This window comes from Balaenoptera acutorostrata, unplaced genomic scaffold (genome assembly GCF_949987535.1).
Source record: "Balaenoptera acutorostrata unplaced genomic scaffold, mBalAcu1.1 scaffold_396, whole genome shotgun sequence".
NCBI lineage: Eukaryota > Metazoa > Chordata > Mammalia > Artiodactyla > Balaenopteridae > Balaenoptera > Balaenoptera acutorostrata.
In genome coordinates this window covers 27,898-43,543 of record NW_026646539.1, presented here as the reverse complement: position 1 = coordinate 43,543, position 15,646 = coordinate 27,898, and the positions used below count along the sequence as shown (strand labels likewise).

At 41.7% G+C, this 15,646-nt stretch overlaps 1 protein-coding gene across 1 annotated transcript in view; it reads left to right on the top strand.

Annotated features, from left to right (window-relative positions):
• LOC130706941 (putative 8-amino-7-oxononanoate synthase) overlaps positions 1-4,754 on the top strand; it is a 194,929-nt gene extending 190,175 nt beyond the window's left edge. The window contains exon 6 of the mRNA XM_057539613.1: positions 4,204-4,754. Within this exon, the coding sequence (XP_057395596.1) occupies positions 4,204-4,437 (234 nt within the window). The 3' untranslated portion in view covers positions 4,438-4,754. The remainder of the gene's footprint in view (positions 1-4,203) is intronic.
• Positions 4,755-15,646: the final 10,892 nt, after the last annotated feature.

Genomic DNA, 15,646 nt, shown 5'->3' with positions numbered 1-15,646 from the left:
AACATATAACTGTTTTAAGGGACAATAGTAACAATGTGTTAAGGAATTATGGCACATGGATAAGTGAAATTAATGACAGCCACGTCACAAGGATGGGAGAAAAGAATTGGGAATACTATGTTATAAAGTTCCTGCACCCATCAAGTGGTGTAGTGTTATTTCAAGGTGGGATTAGATTATTTTAAAAATGCATATTGTAAACTCTAAGGAAACCATAAAAAATTTAAGGAGTATAACTTACACTCTTAAGTGAGGAGATAAAATGGAAACATTAGGGGAAACTGGGTACAAGGAACAGTCTGTACTATTTTTGCAACTTTGCTGTTATTCTAAAATTATTCCCAAAGTAGTAGTTTAATATGTTCCTTAAGTGTACTTGCTTAATTATGAAACTGTCTCAAATAAATTAATGGTGCATCTCTTGCCCTCAGTTCCTAATTTTTGAAAAGTAAAAAATCCTGGAAAAATTAGCACATTTAAGTCAGTTTCTCCACTCAGTAAGTGTTCCTTATAGCTACTAACATAATTAGGATTTTTACACAAGATCCCTTGCTTTTAAACAGCTGATTTCTCAGGCAACCAAAATTCCTCAGCCAAACTGTGTAACATGATGTGCTCCGGATTTGTACATGAGCCTATTTTCTCTGAGTCCATTCTTTCTTTAAATACCAAACTCATCCAGTATAAATTCCTATTAAAGCAAAGGCCAGCTTGTAAAAATAACGGTTCAATCAACCCACAGATCCCTCTCTGCCTCTGAGCACAGGACTATCTGAACAACTAACCCGAGATTTATAGCCTTCCAAATATTATTCCTCCCCCTCCACCCCTCCACCTCACTTCCAGTATTAATGTCACTCAAAAATCTCAGAGGATCATTTCACATGTTTAACGGCCTCATTTAATTTTTTTTCTTCTTACCAAACATGAACCTGGGTTCCTACAATACCAATTTAGCCAAGTCTCCAGACAAACTTGTTCCCTTTGACAGCTGGCGATACAAATTCTCATTCCAGCTGCTTCCACCAGCGTGCTCAGGTCTTTAAGCCCACCAGGTGGAGGTGGGAAGGTGGAAGGGGTGGACCCAGGCCCCCCACCCAGTCTTAGATTCTGCTTCCTCTGACCTCACTGGAAAGGTTCCTCTGCACCCCTTACAGTGTCTGTTGTGCACTACCGGGTGGAATTGAGGGAGAGAAGGACCGACTGTCAGCTCCCACATTTACTGAACGTGCCTTTTTCTGCAACATGTTTGACGAGCTGGTTGGGACCGCTCTGAGCAGCCAAGCCCCCCCCCCCCCCGCTGCCCCGCATCTGCCCCACTGAGGCCACCTACCCCGAATGTCTGCAAGTAACCAAAGGCCCTCCCCAGCGCCCAGAAATCCACAACCCCTAAGAAGACACTCTGTGTTAAATGAAAGTTTGAAGAGATATTTCTTTCCCCTTTGGAGTAACTCATAAAATGTTAGAAAAGAATCTAATCCTTAGTGAATTACATATGAGATTTTATTAGGACCCAAATATTGATATCGAGCATACTGTCTGATTCGAAAATTCTGGGACTACGATGTACATTTTTATTCTGTAACTTTAGGCCTTTGTATGTATTTGAGAATAAGCACTGTGCTTTACCCTCCCGCATGAGAATGCAGAGAGGGGAGAAGGGGCAGAGTCCAGTGGAGGAAGCTGACATCTTCACTCAGCAGGCATGTCCTGAACACCCACTATGCTTCAGATGCCCTTCCAGGAGCCTGGGGGATACATCAACAAAGGGAAGGAGGATCTCTGCCCTCGGGCTGGGAAGCAGACAAAAAACGAACACATCATCAATAGATCAAGTAGATGGTATGTTCAAAGGGAACATACCAAAGACAAAGTGTACAAAATGGGAAGTGGAACCCAGTAAGGGCACCAAGGAGAGATGTGAAGTGAACATAATTCAATTACTGTGGCCGCAATCAGGTATAAGCCAAGGGATGTGCCTCATTGGTCTGTAACAAAATAGAAGTTACGCACAACTAGAGAAAGCCTGCGCGCAGCAGTGAAGACCCAATGCAGCCAAAAAAAAAAAAGTAAAAAAATAAAATAAAATAACACCAACAGGAAACAATCTGAAAAAATCCTTAAAGTGAGCCACTTTTCATGACAACTGGCCTGGTCTCTCCAACAAGCCAATATCATGCAGATATAAGGGGTTGGGAGGGCTAGTTTAGATAAAAACAGAATGCAATGCTTGGATCGTGGTTCTAAAAACCAACTAGAGCAGAGGTCCCCAACCCCTGGGCCGCAGACGGGTAGTGGTCCACAGCAGGAACCAGTTAGGAACCAGGCTGCACAGCAGGAGGTGAGCGGTTGGCAAGCGAGAGAAGCTTCATCTGCTTCTCCCCATCACTCGCGTTACCGCCTGAACCCCACCCACTGTCCATGGAAAAATTGTCTTCCACGGAACCCATCCCTGGGGCCTAAAAGGTTGGGGACGGCTGAACTATAGGACATGTTTGGGGTGGACAACTGGGGAAATTTGAATATGGACTGAGCATTAGATTATATCTGGAAATGATTCCTTATGAAGTATTCAGGGGTAAAGTGTCATGAAAGCTACAACCTATTTTATAATTGTTCAGAAAAAATACATACATAGCCTTATACTGGGGAGTCATAGCAGAAAAAACAAAATATTATAAGACTTGGGAACATGACAGTACTCTCAAATAGGCTTTGCTATAAATTCCAAAAAGCCTCTTCCTTGATGCTTTGTCTTAGTCAAACTATGTCTTTCCTCTCAAACTAGCACAGTGCTCTGCTCGGAGCAATTGCTCCACTATTTTTTGTTGAATTGAAAATGTTCAAAGACATTAGGCCACCTTTGGGCTAAATATGGCTTCAAAAAAAGAAGGGCTTCTTTTTCTTATAGAACAGGAAGTCTGGAGATAACAGTTGCCGATGTAGGTTCAGCTGCTCTGTGATGTACCCCGAGATCCCGGATCTTTCTGTCTCCCTGCTCCTCCATCCTTGGTGTGATGGATTTCAGATTCACATTTGCTGCCCCCTGTTTGGAGGTGGCTGCGGTGACCTTCAGTGCAAGAAGAAGGGGACACCTCCCATGGGACCTTCACTGACATATCTTTGGCCATAACTGCTCCCATGGCACACTGAGCTGCAAGGGAGTCTGGGAAACAAGTATTAAGCCATTCTTTTTAAATTTTTTATTGAAGTATAGTTGAATTACAGTGTTGTGTTAACTACTGCTGTACAGCAAAGTGACTCCGTTTTATAGATATATACATTCTTTTTCATATTCTTTTCTGTTATGGTTTATCACAGGATATTGCATATAGTTCCCTATGTTATATAGTAGGACCTTGTTGTTTATCCAAGTATTAAGCCATTCTAAACTCTCTTAGGGGCAAGCAAAGGAGTTGACTTTATGAATTGGGTTCTGGAGGAGCTAACAAACAAGTTTGCCCTCCAACTCTTTCCTACCCTATCGAAATGTATCTTCTAAGTAGATTTCTTTAGTAGGTATCCATACAGAAATTAAAGGAAAACCAAAATGGAAAAAAACCTAGCTTGGAAAAATTACTGCATTTAGTATGGATGGAGCATTAATCCATTCCATAAACATTTCACAAGGCCCTGACTACGTACCAAGCACTGGGCTGAAATCCCTGGAGACAAGGATGACTGAAGGATGTCCCATATCCTTCGGAAGTTTACAGTACAACTGTGGAAACAGGCCTATAAATAGATAGTTACAATATAATGTGGGAAAGGTCCTGTAAAAGAAACACTAAACAGACAGTGACAAACTAGCACGGGGACTCAGAAACGTTTCAGAGAAAATACGGCACAAATGAAGGCCTGGTGGTGAGGATAGCTTGGCACCCCGAGGAGCTGTGAGCGGCTTTATGGACCAGTCTTGTGAGGGCTTGTGTGTGTTCTTCTAAGAACTTTCATTTCTTAGCTTTGCAGAAGATGTGCAAGACGTGGAGTCAAGAGTCTCCTTCTGGTTCTGCTGCTGACTAGCTGTGGGAGATCAAGTTTGAAATTTAACTCAGGGAGTCCCTTTATTTAGCACTGCAATCTTAGAACGGTTCCCATCCTGTAAGAACACTCGTGCTTTGTGTGCTGGTTCTTAACTGCGGAGCTGCCAATGGTGGTTGCAATTGTAGCCATCTGCTAGCACTTGGTAAATTTTTTTTGCAGAACAAGCCAGACATAACTCACTATGGCAAGTTTGTACCTGGAAATCACGGAGATGTGATGGCAGACAAGCGCTGTGGTCTTGGAGGAGTCTCGCCAAACTGTGAAGTGAAACCTGCAGAATTTCCTGTGACAGCACTGACTTCCCAATGCCTAGCAGCACCAAAACCAACAACACCAGGAGGAAAACACTTTAAATCAGGAGATACTGAAATGACTTTGTATCTGCCAAATTAGGAGAGAGAGATTGCACGCTGCCATGGGTGCTCTAATTTCATTTCATTTTTTTTTTTAATAGAAAGCCTTCACCTCTCCTTTTTTGGTCACTTAAGCTTTTCTTGCTGGTGGTTTAAAAATGTCTTTTATTCCATGACATTATAGGAAAGGCTCTTTTGGAGCCATAGTTTAGTTATAAATGACTCTTGCACAACTGTTTTTTATTTCCATTTTGTTTCACTGATTGAGAATGTAAATTGAACTTTAGTGCTATTGTGCTTTGTTCTGCCTCTCTTTGTGGAAATGTGTTCTGAATTAAAGCCCACGAATAAACCAGAGCCGTCCCAAATATTGCCCTTCAGCTTTTGACTAGCCTGAGAGCCAAGAAAAGATAGAGAATGTGGTTTTATGAGCCCCAGATGGCGTAGTGGGTGTCATGATGTCTTTATGCGGAGAGGTCATGGGTTCAGTCTCCATCTGGAGCCGTCTCAGAGCCACTTTGTATCCAGAGGAGTCAAGATGGGATCTTGGGAAGGGGACGCAGTGCCCCCTCTACCTCCCCATGCGACCTTGATCAGGGTCCATCATCTGTGCCTTTGATGTAGAACAAAACGCTATCCTGAATGACTTCCCCACAATCACTGTCTCCACTGACTTTATCTTTGCTAGGACCCCATGTTAGCTTCTTCCCTGTTCATCGCTGGGAAACTCACGGCATCCTCTCACTCACTCACTCCTGAAGCAAGTACAAAGGCTTAGAGAACTATTTTTCTGGTCATCCCTATGCTGTGGTCCTTGGAGAAAGAATAATTAAAAGAAAGTTTCTGAGACCATTTTCTGCTTCTCTCCAGAGCAGGCATAAATCCAGACATAGTGATGGCATTTCATTTTGCTTTTGAATAGTACTGGTACAGTAAAGTCATAATTGATTTGTGGCCATGTTATTAATTCATGTACCTTTTTTTTTCATTTTCAATTTAAAATTTTAAAAATTGTGGTAAAGTACACATAACCTAAAATTTACTATCTTAACCATTTTTTAAGTATATGGTTCTGTGGCATTAAGTACATTCACGTTGTTATGCCACTACCATCCCTCCACAGAACTCTTTTTATCTTGTAAAACTGCAACTCTGTCCCCATCAAACACTAACTCTGCATTCATCCCTCTCCCCAAGCCCCTGGCAACCTTAATTCATGTAGTTTTGCTAGACTTTTAGATATAAGCCGTAGGGAAATCATCCTCCCTTTTTCTCCCCCCAGCGTTCTGAGCTTAGCCCAGGAGCAAGGAATCTCTTCTCCTTCACTCCAGTCAGCACAAGGGAAGAGGGGAATTTCTCTGATGGGTGTTTGGGGGAAGCCGAGGGTTTCTGGATCATCCACGACTTTTGGAGGTAACAGGCTCTCCAGATCTGGTCATTGGGCTCTTCTGCCTTCTCAGGGGCTGTGGTGGCTCAGATCTGCCTGTGACTGGATGGGGCTGGGGGAGGATATTAAGAAAAAAAGCCCTTAGAAAGTAAAGGAAAAACTCTTTTCTCCAATCCACTTTAACACTTGTAAAACTGGTATCCTGGTCACTGACTGTCTTATTTGTCAATTAGTTCAGAATTCAGGAGAAGCAAAGAGGGGTATTATTTGCTGCCCCCCAGCAATCTCAACACAAGCTTGAGAACATCATGCATGCCTTCCATTTTAAATTATGAACACATTTTAGTCAATTTGTTGGCATATCTTTGAAGATTCCTTAATTCGACTTTCTGTTCAAGTCATACGCCAGTCTTGGTGATCAAGAGCCAGTTCTCTTATTACTAATAACTGGCACCTTTCCATTTTTCATGAGACTAAATAAATCTTGCCCTTGATTCTCCTGGGGCTGTTCCAGTTGCCCATGAGAGATTCAGCCAGATCACTGATCACAGATCCACGCCAGCGACGGAGAGCGGCCACCCGTGGGACTCGTGATTTGGTGCTCAAGTGGGAGGAAACCATTCTCTCTGTTGCCATTGCTTCTTTTCTTTATATTTTTTTTTATTTTGACCTTATTTTAGTCTTGCAGAAAAGTTGTATAATAGGGCTGAGAGTTCCTGCATACCATCACCCAGGTTCCTGTAACATCTTCCAAACCATGGTGATCAAATCCAGGAAATTAGCGTTGAAAGGTTGCTACTACACAAATTACAGACCTTATTCAAGTCTCACCAGTTTTCCCACTACGTCCCTTCTTTGTTCCAGGATCCCACCTTGCATCTAGTTATCATGGCTCCTTAGTCTCCACGGTTCTGGGACAGTTCCTCAGTCATCTTTGTCCTTCATGGCCTTAACATAGTCTTGAAGAGCACTGGTCAGTTATTTCTATAGAATGCCTCTTGATTTGGGTCTGATGCTTTTTCATGATTAGGTTGAGGTTACACATTTTCAGCAGGAAAACCACCCAAGCGGTGTTGCACCTTTCTTAGTGCAAGGTGCCCTCTCCGGGTTCCTCATGTGGGTCTGTCCGATCCTTGGTGAGGTCACCCTCAGTCCCCTGGGGAAGGTTGTCTGTTGGGGTCCCCACTATGCAGTGTCATTATTGGAGGGGGGGGGGGGATATTTTGAGACAATGCAACTATCCTATTTCTTCTCAAACGTTTCCTCACTAATTTTCACACCCATCGGCGGATCTTGCCTACAACGATTATTATGTCTGTATCCACCTAATGTTGATTTTCTATTTCCCTCGTTCCTTATACCATTGTTAACTGGAATTCACCTGTAAGAAAGAGCTGTTGCTACTTCCCCATTTATCTACTTATTCAAGTTTTTATTTGCACCAGTATGGACTTGCAGATACTTATTTATTCAAAGGGTTAGACTCCATTCTGTACGTGGCTGCTGCATTCGTCATCCCTTGGGTCCAAAATCCGGTGCCTCCCTCCTGGTGTGTGTAACTGATGCAAAACAGTTCTAAAGTCAGAGGTAGCCTTTGTTTTACGCTAGTTACCATTTCAACGGGTGCTCCATGCCAAAGGCACTGGATTTTTTCTAATATCTTAATACAATATCCTGCTAATTAATCTTGACCTAACGATTAAATTTTTAGTCATAAAAAGTTTGTTATTCGTGAGAGGTTTTGCCTGGTTTTTGAGGCAAAATCAAAATAAGTGCTTGACAAAAAAATCAAAAAATCAAATAAGTGCTTGACAAAGTGTAGGGCTCATTAAATGCTAATCATTAATTATGGTTATTGCTCCAATCACTCAGGAACAGTGTCATTATAAATAGGACAATTCATAAAGATGCCAGCAGAAATTCATTCAGAAAAACATTTCTCATTTATACAATGGGGTGAATACCTACTCCACGGAATTAAAATATATTATATATATATATATATATATATATATATATATATATATATATATATATATATATAACTATTATTATTATTATTTTGATTTTAAGTGTTATGTGGACCATCTTCAAGCATTTCTTCTTTAAATGTTACTCCCCTACCCCCTAAACTAACTCTATCACTAATCAAGTTACTCGTTGCAAGTATTAATAATAATTGGTTTGTTACCTTTGTGGGGAAGGATCAAGGGTGATTTTTGTCCTTGATGCTTTCCTGAACAATTTAAAGTTTTTATACAATGAACATATATTTATTTCTATCATAATAAAATGTTATTTAAAAGATTTTGTAGTGTAACCCTTAAACCATGCTCAAAATGAACTAGAAATCTCCCTTTGTTGAAGAGACAGGATGTCTTTTCCGTTTTGCTCCTCATATTGAAATGCACAGTTGTTTCCCCCTTGGGCACCCACACTTGTTTGTTTATACATCAGAACGGTGTTAGGGAGATTATTATGTTAGCTTGTAAAATACACACAATTGGATTCATCGTTCTCCTTTTGAAAATAGTACCACCAGGAAAATGTGATCTGTTCAAATTTCCCCAATACAGTAAAGAATTTTAATTTACTTATGTTTCGGCTTTGAGAAATAGGATTGCTTAAACAAACTCCCTCCAGACCTTGGAGTGCTGTGGGCCAAGTATTGGATTAAATTCAACAAGCCCAGGAGTTTCCTTACCTAAGTGTAACCGTATAGGCGAATTAGCATTTGTTCACCAAGCTCTGCTAAAACCTTGAATGGATTTTAACCTAGATGGGTTTAATTCAGAAAACTCTTTCTATAGCAATAAACCTCGAAAGCATTGAAGAAAGCACTTGGAATATAGCTGCCCAGCCTGAATTCCAGTTGAGATGGAATGAACTAAGTGGCTGTAAACAGTGCCCTTGATGGTTCAGGGAAAGGGGGGGGGTGGGCAGCGGAGGCCTTGACACTGGGAAGGTCCCCCCAGGGGCCCAAATCCCAGGGCCTCACAACGTCTGGTCATTGAGCAGAGCTCATCCAAGTCCCCAGAGCATTTGTTTGCATAGAGTATCCATTCTGGTTAAAAATCTCCAGGCTGTTTACCTGCTTAATGAAAGTGAATGACCCTGTCCTGGGAGAAGGCTGGTGGGATGGGGCAGGTGGGGAGGGGAGTGATGGAGATACCCCTCACTGAAAAATCAGAATACGCCACTGCAAAAATGCCACTTTGGCATATTGATTATTTTGAGCTTCAAACACTTGAGAAACAGCAGGTGCAGAAAGGGCTCTGGCCTCCTCCTTCTCACCTAAAAGCAGGCCATCAATTTCCAGTGATAAAGTGCTCTCTCCATACTAAGCAGAGAACATTCTTATCACAGAGTCAATACCGAGATGGATCCCCACCAACAAACCTTACTAAAACAACCCTTATCTTCCATTAGTTTCCCCCATATATTTATCTTCCCTCAATTTACTGCCCCTAGAAACATAAACCCCCTTTCCTTTGTCCTGTTTCCACAATCTTTCACTCATTTTTTCATTTCATTTCTGTGAGGCTCCCTCATTTGTATATGACATAAACTTTTTCTCACCTTAATCTGTTTTGTTTTTTTTTTTTTTTGTCAGTTTAATTTGCAGGATCCCAGGAACTGAACATAAGAGTGTGAAAAAATGGATTTTTTTCCCCCTCTCATTACACCACCACTTGACTCTCTTTTATCCACATGAGTAAATCTTGCTCAAGGAGCCCCTGCAGCTCAGGGAAACTGGAGCTCTTTTCATTGTAAAAGTAAAAAGAAGAAAGTTCTGTCTCTTAGGTTTTTGCGGGGAACTTAAGTTTTAGACTGGTAGCTTGTTTAGTAAATTAACCTTGTTTGGGATGATAAGCCCCTTTGAGAATCTGATGGAAGCTACAGACTCTCTTCCCAGAAGAGCACAGTTGTGTATAATGAGGGTGGGTGGTCCCTCCTTACAGCATCCAAAGGCATTTCTTGCAAACTTATGGGAAATGATCAGGGAACACTGCCTGGGGCGCTGTGGGCTTGGGAGGAGGACTGTAGCTGACACTTCAGGTCTGGGTTCATGGCTCCTTGCACCCTGGTGTAGGTCCCAACCTATAGTTCTTTAGAAACTTGAGATGTCTTTGCAATAGCTAAGGAGTGGTTATCAGTCCTTTTCAAATGATCTCCTGTTTAAACAACATTCTTTTTTTTTTCTTAACTGAATTGTTGCGAGCACTCCTCCCAGTTGATAAAAGAGCAGAAATTGTATCAATAGCTTTATCTTGCTTACCCACTCCAAGATGTCTTGGGCAAGTGTCCTAGTCTCTTTGTTTCTCAGTTTTCTCATACTAAAATTGGGGTAATAATAGTATCTATTGAATAGCATGGTTGTGAGGATTAGACAGGCTAATATGTGTAAAACTCTCAAAACTGCCCCTGGTAGCTGGTAAGTGTTGTCTAAATAGCATTGATTTGATGATCAATGGACTCAATGATTTCTAAGGTTCTTTCTTGCTCTAAAAATCACAAAAGCTACTTCCATATATTAATCTACTACCCTGTTGACATACTTTATTTCACTTAATGCCCCAAACAGTCCTGTGAGTTGGGTTATATCACCTGGTTAGAAAAGAGGAGGCTGAAGTTGAGTAATTTGCCTAAGATCACAAAGGAGTTGGTTCAGTCTCAAAGATGACACAACCAATCTATAAGGGAAAAGAATCTGAAAGGGAATATATATATATATATATATATACATATATATATGTGTGTATGTATATATGACATATATATATAACTGAATCATTGTGCTATATACCTGAAACTAACACAATATTGTAAATCAACTATACTTCAATTTAAAAAAGGAAGAAATAACTCAGTCTAGAAATGCCTACATACTGGATGATTCTGACTATACCACATTCTGTAAAAGGCAAAACAATGGAGACATTAAAAACATTAGTGGTTGTCATTGAAGGGGGAGAGAGCAAGGGATGAAGAGGCAGAGCTTAGAAGATTTTTAGGGCAGTGAAACTATTCTGTATAATACTATCATGATGAAGATATATCATAATACATTTATCCAAACCCATAAAATGTACAGTTATCAAGAGTGTACTCTCTATCTATCTATCTATCTATATAAAGTGGAATACTACTCAGCCATAAAAAAGGACGAAAAATGCCATTTGCAGCAACATGGATGCAACTAGAGATTATCATATTAAGTGAAGTAAGTCAGAAACAGAAAGACAAATATTATATGATATTACTTATATGTGGAATCTAAAATGTGGCACAAATGAACCTATCTATGAAACAGAAACAGACTCACAGACATAGAGAACAGACTTGTGGTTGCTAAGAGGGAGGGGGCGTGGGGGAGGGATGGATTGGGAGTTTGGGGTTAGTAGATGCAAACTATTATATATAGAATGGATAAACAACAAGGTCCTACTGTATAGCACAGGGAACTATATTTAATAGCCTGGGAAGAGAATATAAAAAAGAATGTATATATGGGTATAACTGAGTCACTTTCCTGTACAGCAGAAATTAACACAATGTTGTAAATCAACTATACTTCGATAAAAAAGATAAATGAAATAAATGAAAAAAAGAATGTACCTTAAGGTAAACTATGGATTTGGGGGTGATTATAATGTGTCAATGTCGGTTCATCCTCAGTAACAAATGTACCATTATGGTGAGTGATGTTGATAAGGGGAAAGGCTATGCATGTGAGGAGGTAGAGGATATATGGGAAATCTCTGTACCTTCTCAATTATGTTATGAACCTAAAACTGCTTTAAAAAACAAAGTCTTTAAAAAAAAAAAGATGACACAGCCAGAATGCAAGCCCTAATCTCCCCAAATTACAGACTGAGAAGTTATTTTCAACATAGAGAATAAGGGATTAGTACCAGAAGACAAAAGGAAATTTACACATCAGTAAGGAAAGAGCAAGGAATTCAAAGTGTATAAAATGAGTGGACAGTTCCTAGAAGAAGAAATCTACATGGCCAATAAATCTGGGATAAATGCTCAGTCTCACTGGCTATCAGCAAATATAAATTAAAATGACAATGAGAAACCATGGGGTACCCACTGGAAGTGCTGGTGAGGACAGAGGGAAATGCGCACTCTCTACTAATCTCTTACTCTTTTAACTTCTCATATTGCTGCTGAAAAGTTCCATGCTACTATTGTTTCTGATTTCTTTGTATGTGTATTAATTAAGCTGCCTTGGGTAGCAAGGAGCTGTAGGGGAGGCAAAACTTTTCCTCTACCCTCTTAGTTTCTGTAGCTGCATTTGCAAATGAAACTGGCAAAAGACAGATTAACAGGAGAAAACGCACACAAATTTTATTTGATGTTCATTTTAATTTTTATGTGTACATGGAGACCTCTACAGAAAAAAAGTAAAGGCCCCAAGGAGTGGTTAGACCTGGGGACTTCTATGTCATTTTAACAAAGTGATAAATTGTGGAGATGCAATTAGATAAAGGAGAGGGGTTTAGGCTTCTAGAGGCAGTAAATTCTGGGGAGGTAAATATACGGGAGAAAGTAGTGAAAGATAAGGATTATTTAGTAAGGTTTTTTAATGCAGACTTAGCACCTCCATCTCCAGCGATAAAGGTGGTTCTTCCCTTCCTGGTAGGGGAGAGGGGTACAGCTTCACGAAGGGAAACTTATGCCCTGTTTTTAGGCAGATAGGGGGAGGCTAGAGAGCCTTTCCTATATCTGCTGCTTCTCAACTGCTTTCAGCTCAAAATAATCCTTATGCCAAAGTGGCATATTTTGGGGTGCATGGTTCTGATTCTCCCCAGAACATAACATCTGTCTAAAAGTAGCATGAGTACACTGATTGCTCCCTTAAAGAGAGGTCTAGAAGGAAGCAATCCCAAGGTTGGATTGGCACCTTCCCATGCTCTTCAAGGCTCCAGGTTCATTCCAGCTCTGTTCCTCCCTCCTCAGTGTGTCAGCAATGGTGCTCCTCATTGGGATAAGACGGCTGCACCAGCTCCACACATCACAGCCCGAGCAACAAGGAGAGTAGCAGTAAGAGTAAACAGTCCCAGTAGATGTCTCCCTGCATTTCCTTGGTTAGGGCTGTGCCACAACACACCCTGTCCAGTAACTGGCCAAGGGGCCCTGGCTGACCATGATTATCCCCCCAGGAGGGTCCATACTGCAGGCTTCTGATCTGGGGACATCCACAGTGTCTGTCACAATAGAAGATCTGTATTTTTTTCTCTATGGAAGTTTAAGATTATCGATTCTCCCTGGTGTTTTGGGCGGAAGTAGATAACTCTAAGCCCCATATTCTTTAATTCAGCTTCGGCTAGAATATTTGACTGAAGCGGAAGCATTTAATTAAAAAAACCCAAGTGAATGTGAATCCGCTAACATTTAACATTTTATTTTCCTGTTTGTTCTTTCTATACCTTTGTTAATTCGATATTGTTCCTCCTAGAATGATTCTCTAATTTTCTTATATTTTCTATTTTTTCCATCCTTCTTACCCTGATATTCCCTTAACTTTATCTTCCATGCCACCTACTGAACTTAAAAAAAAATTAATTTCGGCTGTTTTTTGGGGGTCTCTGATAATTCTTCTCAATTCACAAATGCAGAATTTTCTCTTCTATTTCTGATGATATCCAACCACGGGAATGTGTGTGTAAATAATTCTTCACCTGATTATGTTTGATTTGTCCATTTGTTTTGGTCCCGCCCACGACGGTGACCCTCATCCATCTGCTTGTATTGAAGAGTCAGGTGCTGAGAAGCCGGCTGAGGGAGTTTGGGGCTAGTGGCCTCCTAGGAGTGAGCCAGTTCTTTCACTCCACATGTCAGTGCTTGGAGGTTTTTTCTCCAAAGAAGGACCCTCAGAGGGGGTGGCCCTGGGCAGCTGAGAGCCTGCCTGCCAGAATTCTAGAACGTACTGGACAGACACGCCATCCAGTTACTCCTTGAAGGAAGGGCTTGTTGCCCCTGGCTGTCAGCTCCTTCAGGGTCTGTCTCAGTTGTAGCGAGCTCCTTTCCTTGGGAGCGCAACTCGCCCAATGACTGATTGGGGTGAAGGCCTGCTGTCGGTGCCTGGAGTCGAACTTGAGCATCAGGCCAGGCCTGCTCACCGTGCAGAGAACAGGGAGAGGCGGCACACCAGGCAGGGCGCTTCCAGGTCCTCCGAAGTCCTAGGTTTAACCCTCTGCTGAAAGTGACCACTGTCCCCTTGGAGACTCGCTAAATGCTGAGTCCTCTTTTGCAAAACCTGTAACAGCAGTCGTAGCAGACGCTGTGGATGCCACATTCTCTCAGAGCTCATGTCTGCCCATCTGTGACACCTACAGCCAGCGCCTGTGGCTGCGGAAGCTTGTGCAGAGTGGGCAAGAATGTGCTGAGCAGCCCTCAGCCAGAGGGGCAGGAGTAGGGCCACTAACCAGCCCTCTGACTCTCCAAGCAGTCAACTGAGAGGTTCCCAGCAGGACTGAGCCCCTGATGTCCACAGCGTGACCCTCTCACTGACATCCGTCCCTGGAGAGATGTCAGTGCCTCCCGCTCCCCTGCAGGTGCTTCCCGGGATCACCTCCCAGATACACTGCTGTCACTTTCATCTTCATTTCAGGGTCTGCTTCTGAGGGAGCCCAAGCTCAGCCACAGTCAGTCAGTAAGACATTCCATCAGCACCAGGCTGGATGCCCTGCGTGACCCGCTTAGTCAGAGCTGAGTTTGAGGCTGGCTGTGGGCGCCCATTCTGATTGGCCGTCAGTTTTGTGCTTCCATTCTGATTGGCCATCGCTGGAATCAGGGCTCTGCCCTAAGTGGGTCGGGTATCTGATTACCTCTGCCTTGTGGAATTGCCCCACACCTCTGGGAAGCAGCTTGTCCCACCTCATTTCATAGAAGGGGAAACTGAGGCTCAAAACGTTGCCTGAGGTCATAGAGCTAAGAAACTGGGAGACCCTTATTGACATTCTATCTTCCTGAAAAACTCCAGAGTCCTCTGTTCTTAACGTGGAAGAGTCTGCCCTGCCTGTCCAGAAACAGATGAAAAGGGATTCGGAAACAATAGCCCAGGAATATCAATAATGTTCCCAAGACTCTAAACAGCTATTCTCTAACAAATAAATGCGTTTCTCTCACTTTGTGATTTATAAGTTATTTTTTGATACACACACACACAAAAAAAACCCACAAAAAAACCCCAAACACCATCATTTGAAGGGAAAAAAAATCCCAAATTTAAAAGTAAGTGAGTGGGACACAAAGACTGTTACAGTTCAGTGGAACAAAGGAAAGTCACGTTGGTTAGAAATTAAGGGAGATTCGAGGGCCCTTTTGGAAATTATTGTTTTCCCAGCATTTTATCTTCCAGGGCTATTTTTAGCCCATTTTGGATTGCTGTGTGATAGAGAAAAGTAAAGCAAATGGAGTGAATAGGAGTCAAGAACAGGTCTTGGTGACATCCTGGCTGTAGGACGAGAGGCAAGTTAGTTTCCCTGTCTCTTTTCTCATCTGTAAGTGGGTTTTGGGTGGGTTTAAATGAGTTCAGTTTCTTGGAGAGCTTTGAGATATAATATGACAGATGCTAATAGTCTACACCCTTGGGTGCTTTTAAGCTAAGTCTTGGGGAGAAGAATAAGTGGGATCCAATTGTGTCACCCTGACGTGTGGGTACAAATGAAGATCCGCATTCCATATCTTCTTGGTGCACAATCTCTTCCCAAAATATTTGTTATAAAGCCCTTTCAAATTTGAAAGCTCATCAAAATAACCCATTCATCTTTGAAACATAAACACACTTGGAATTTGGTTTCTATGAAATTATTTAAGAAATGTCTGTGTGACTATTTCTGAAACAACA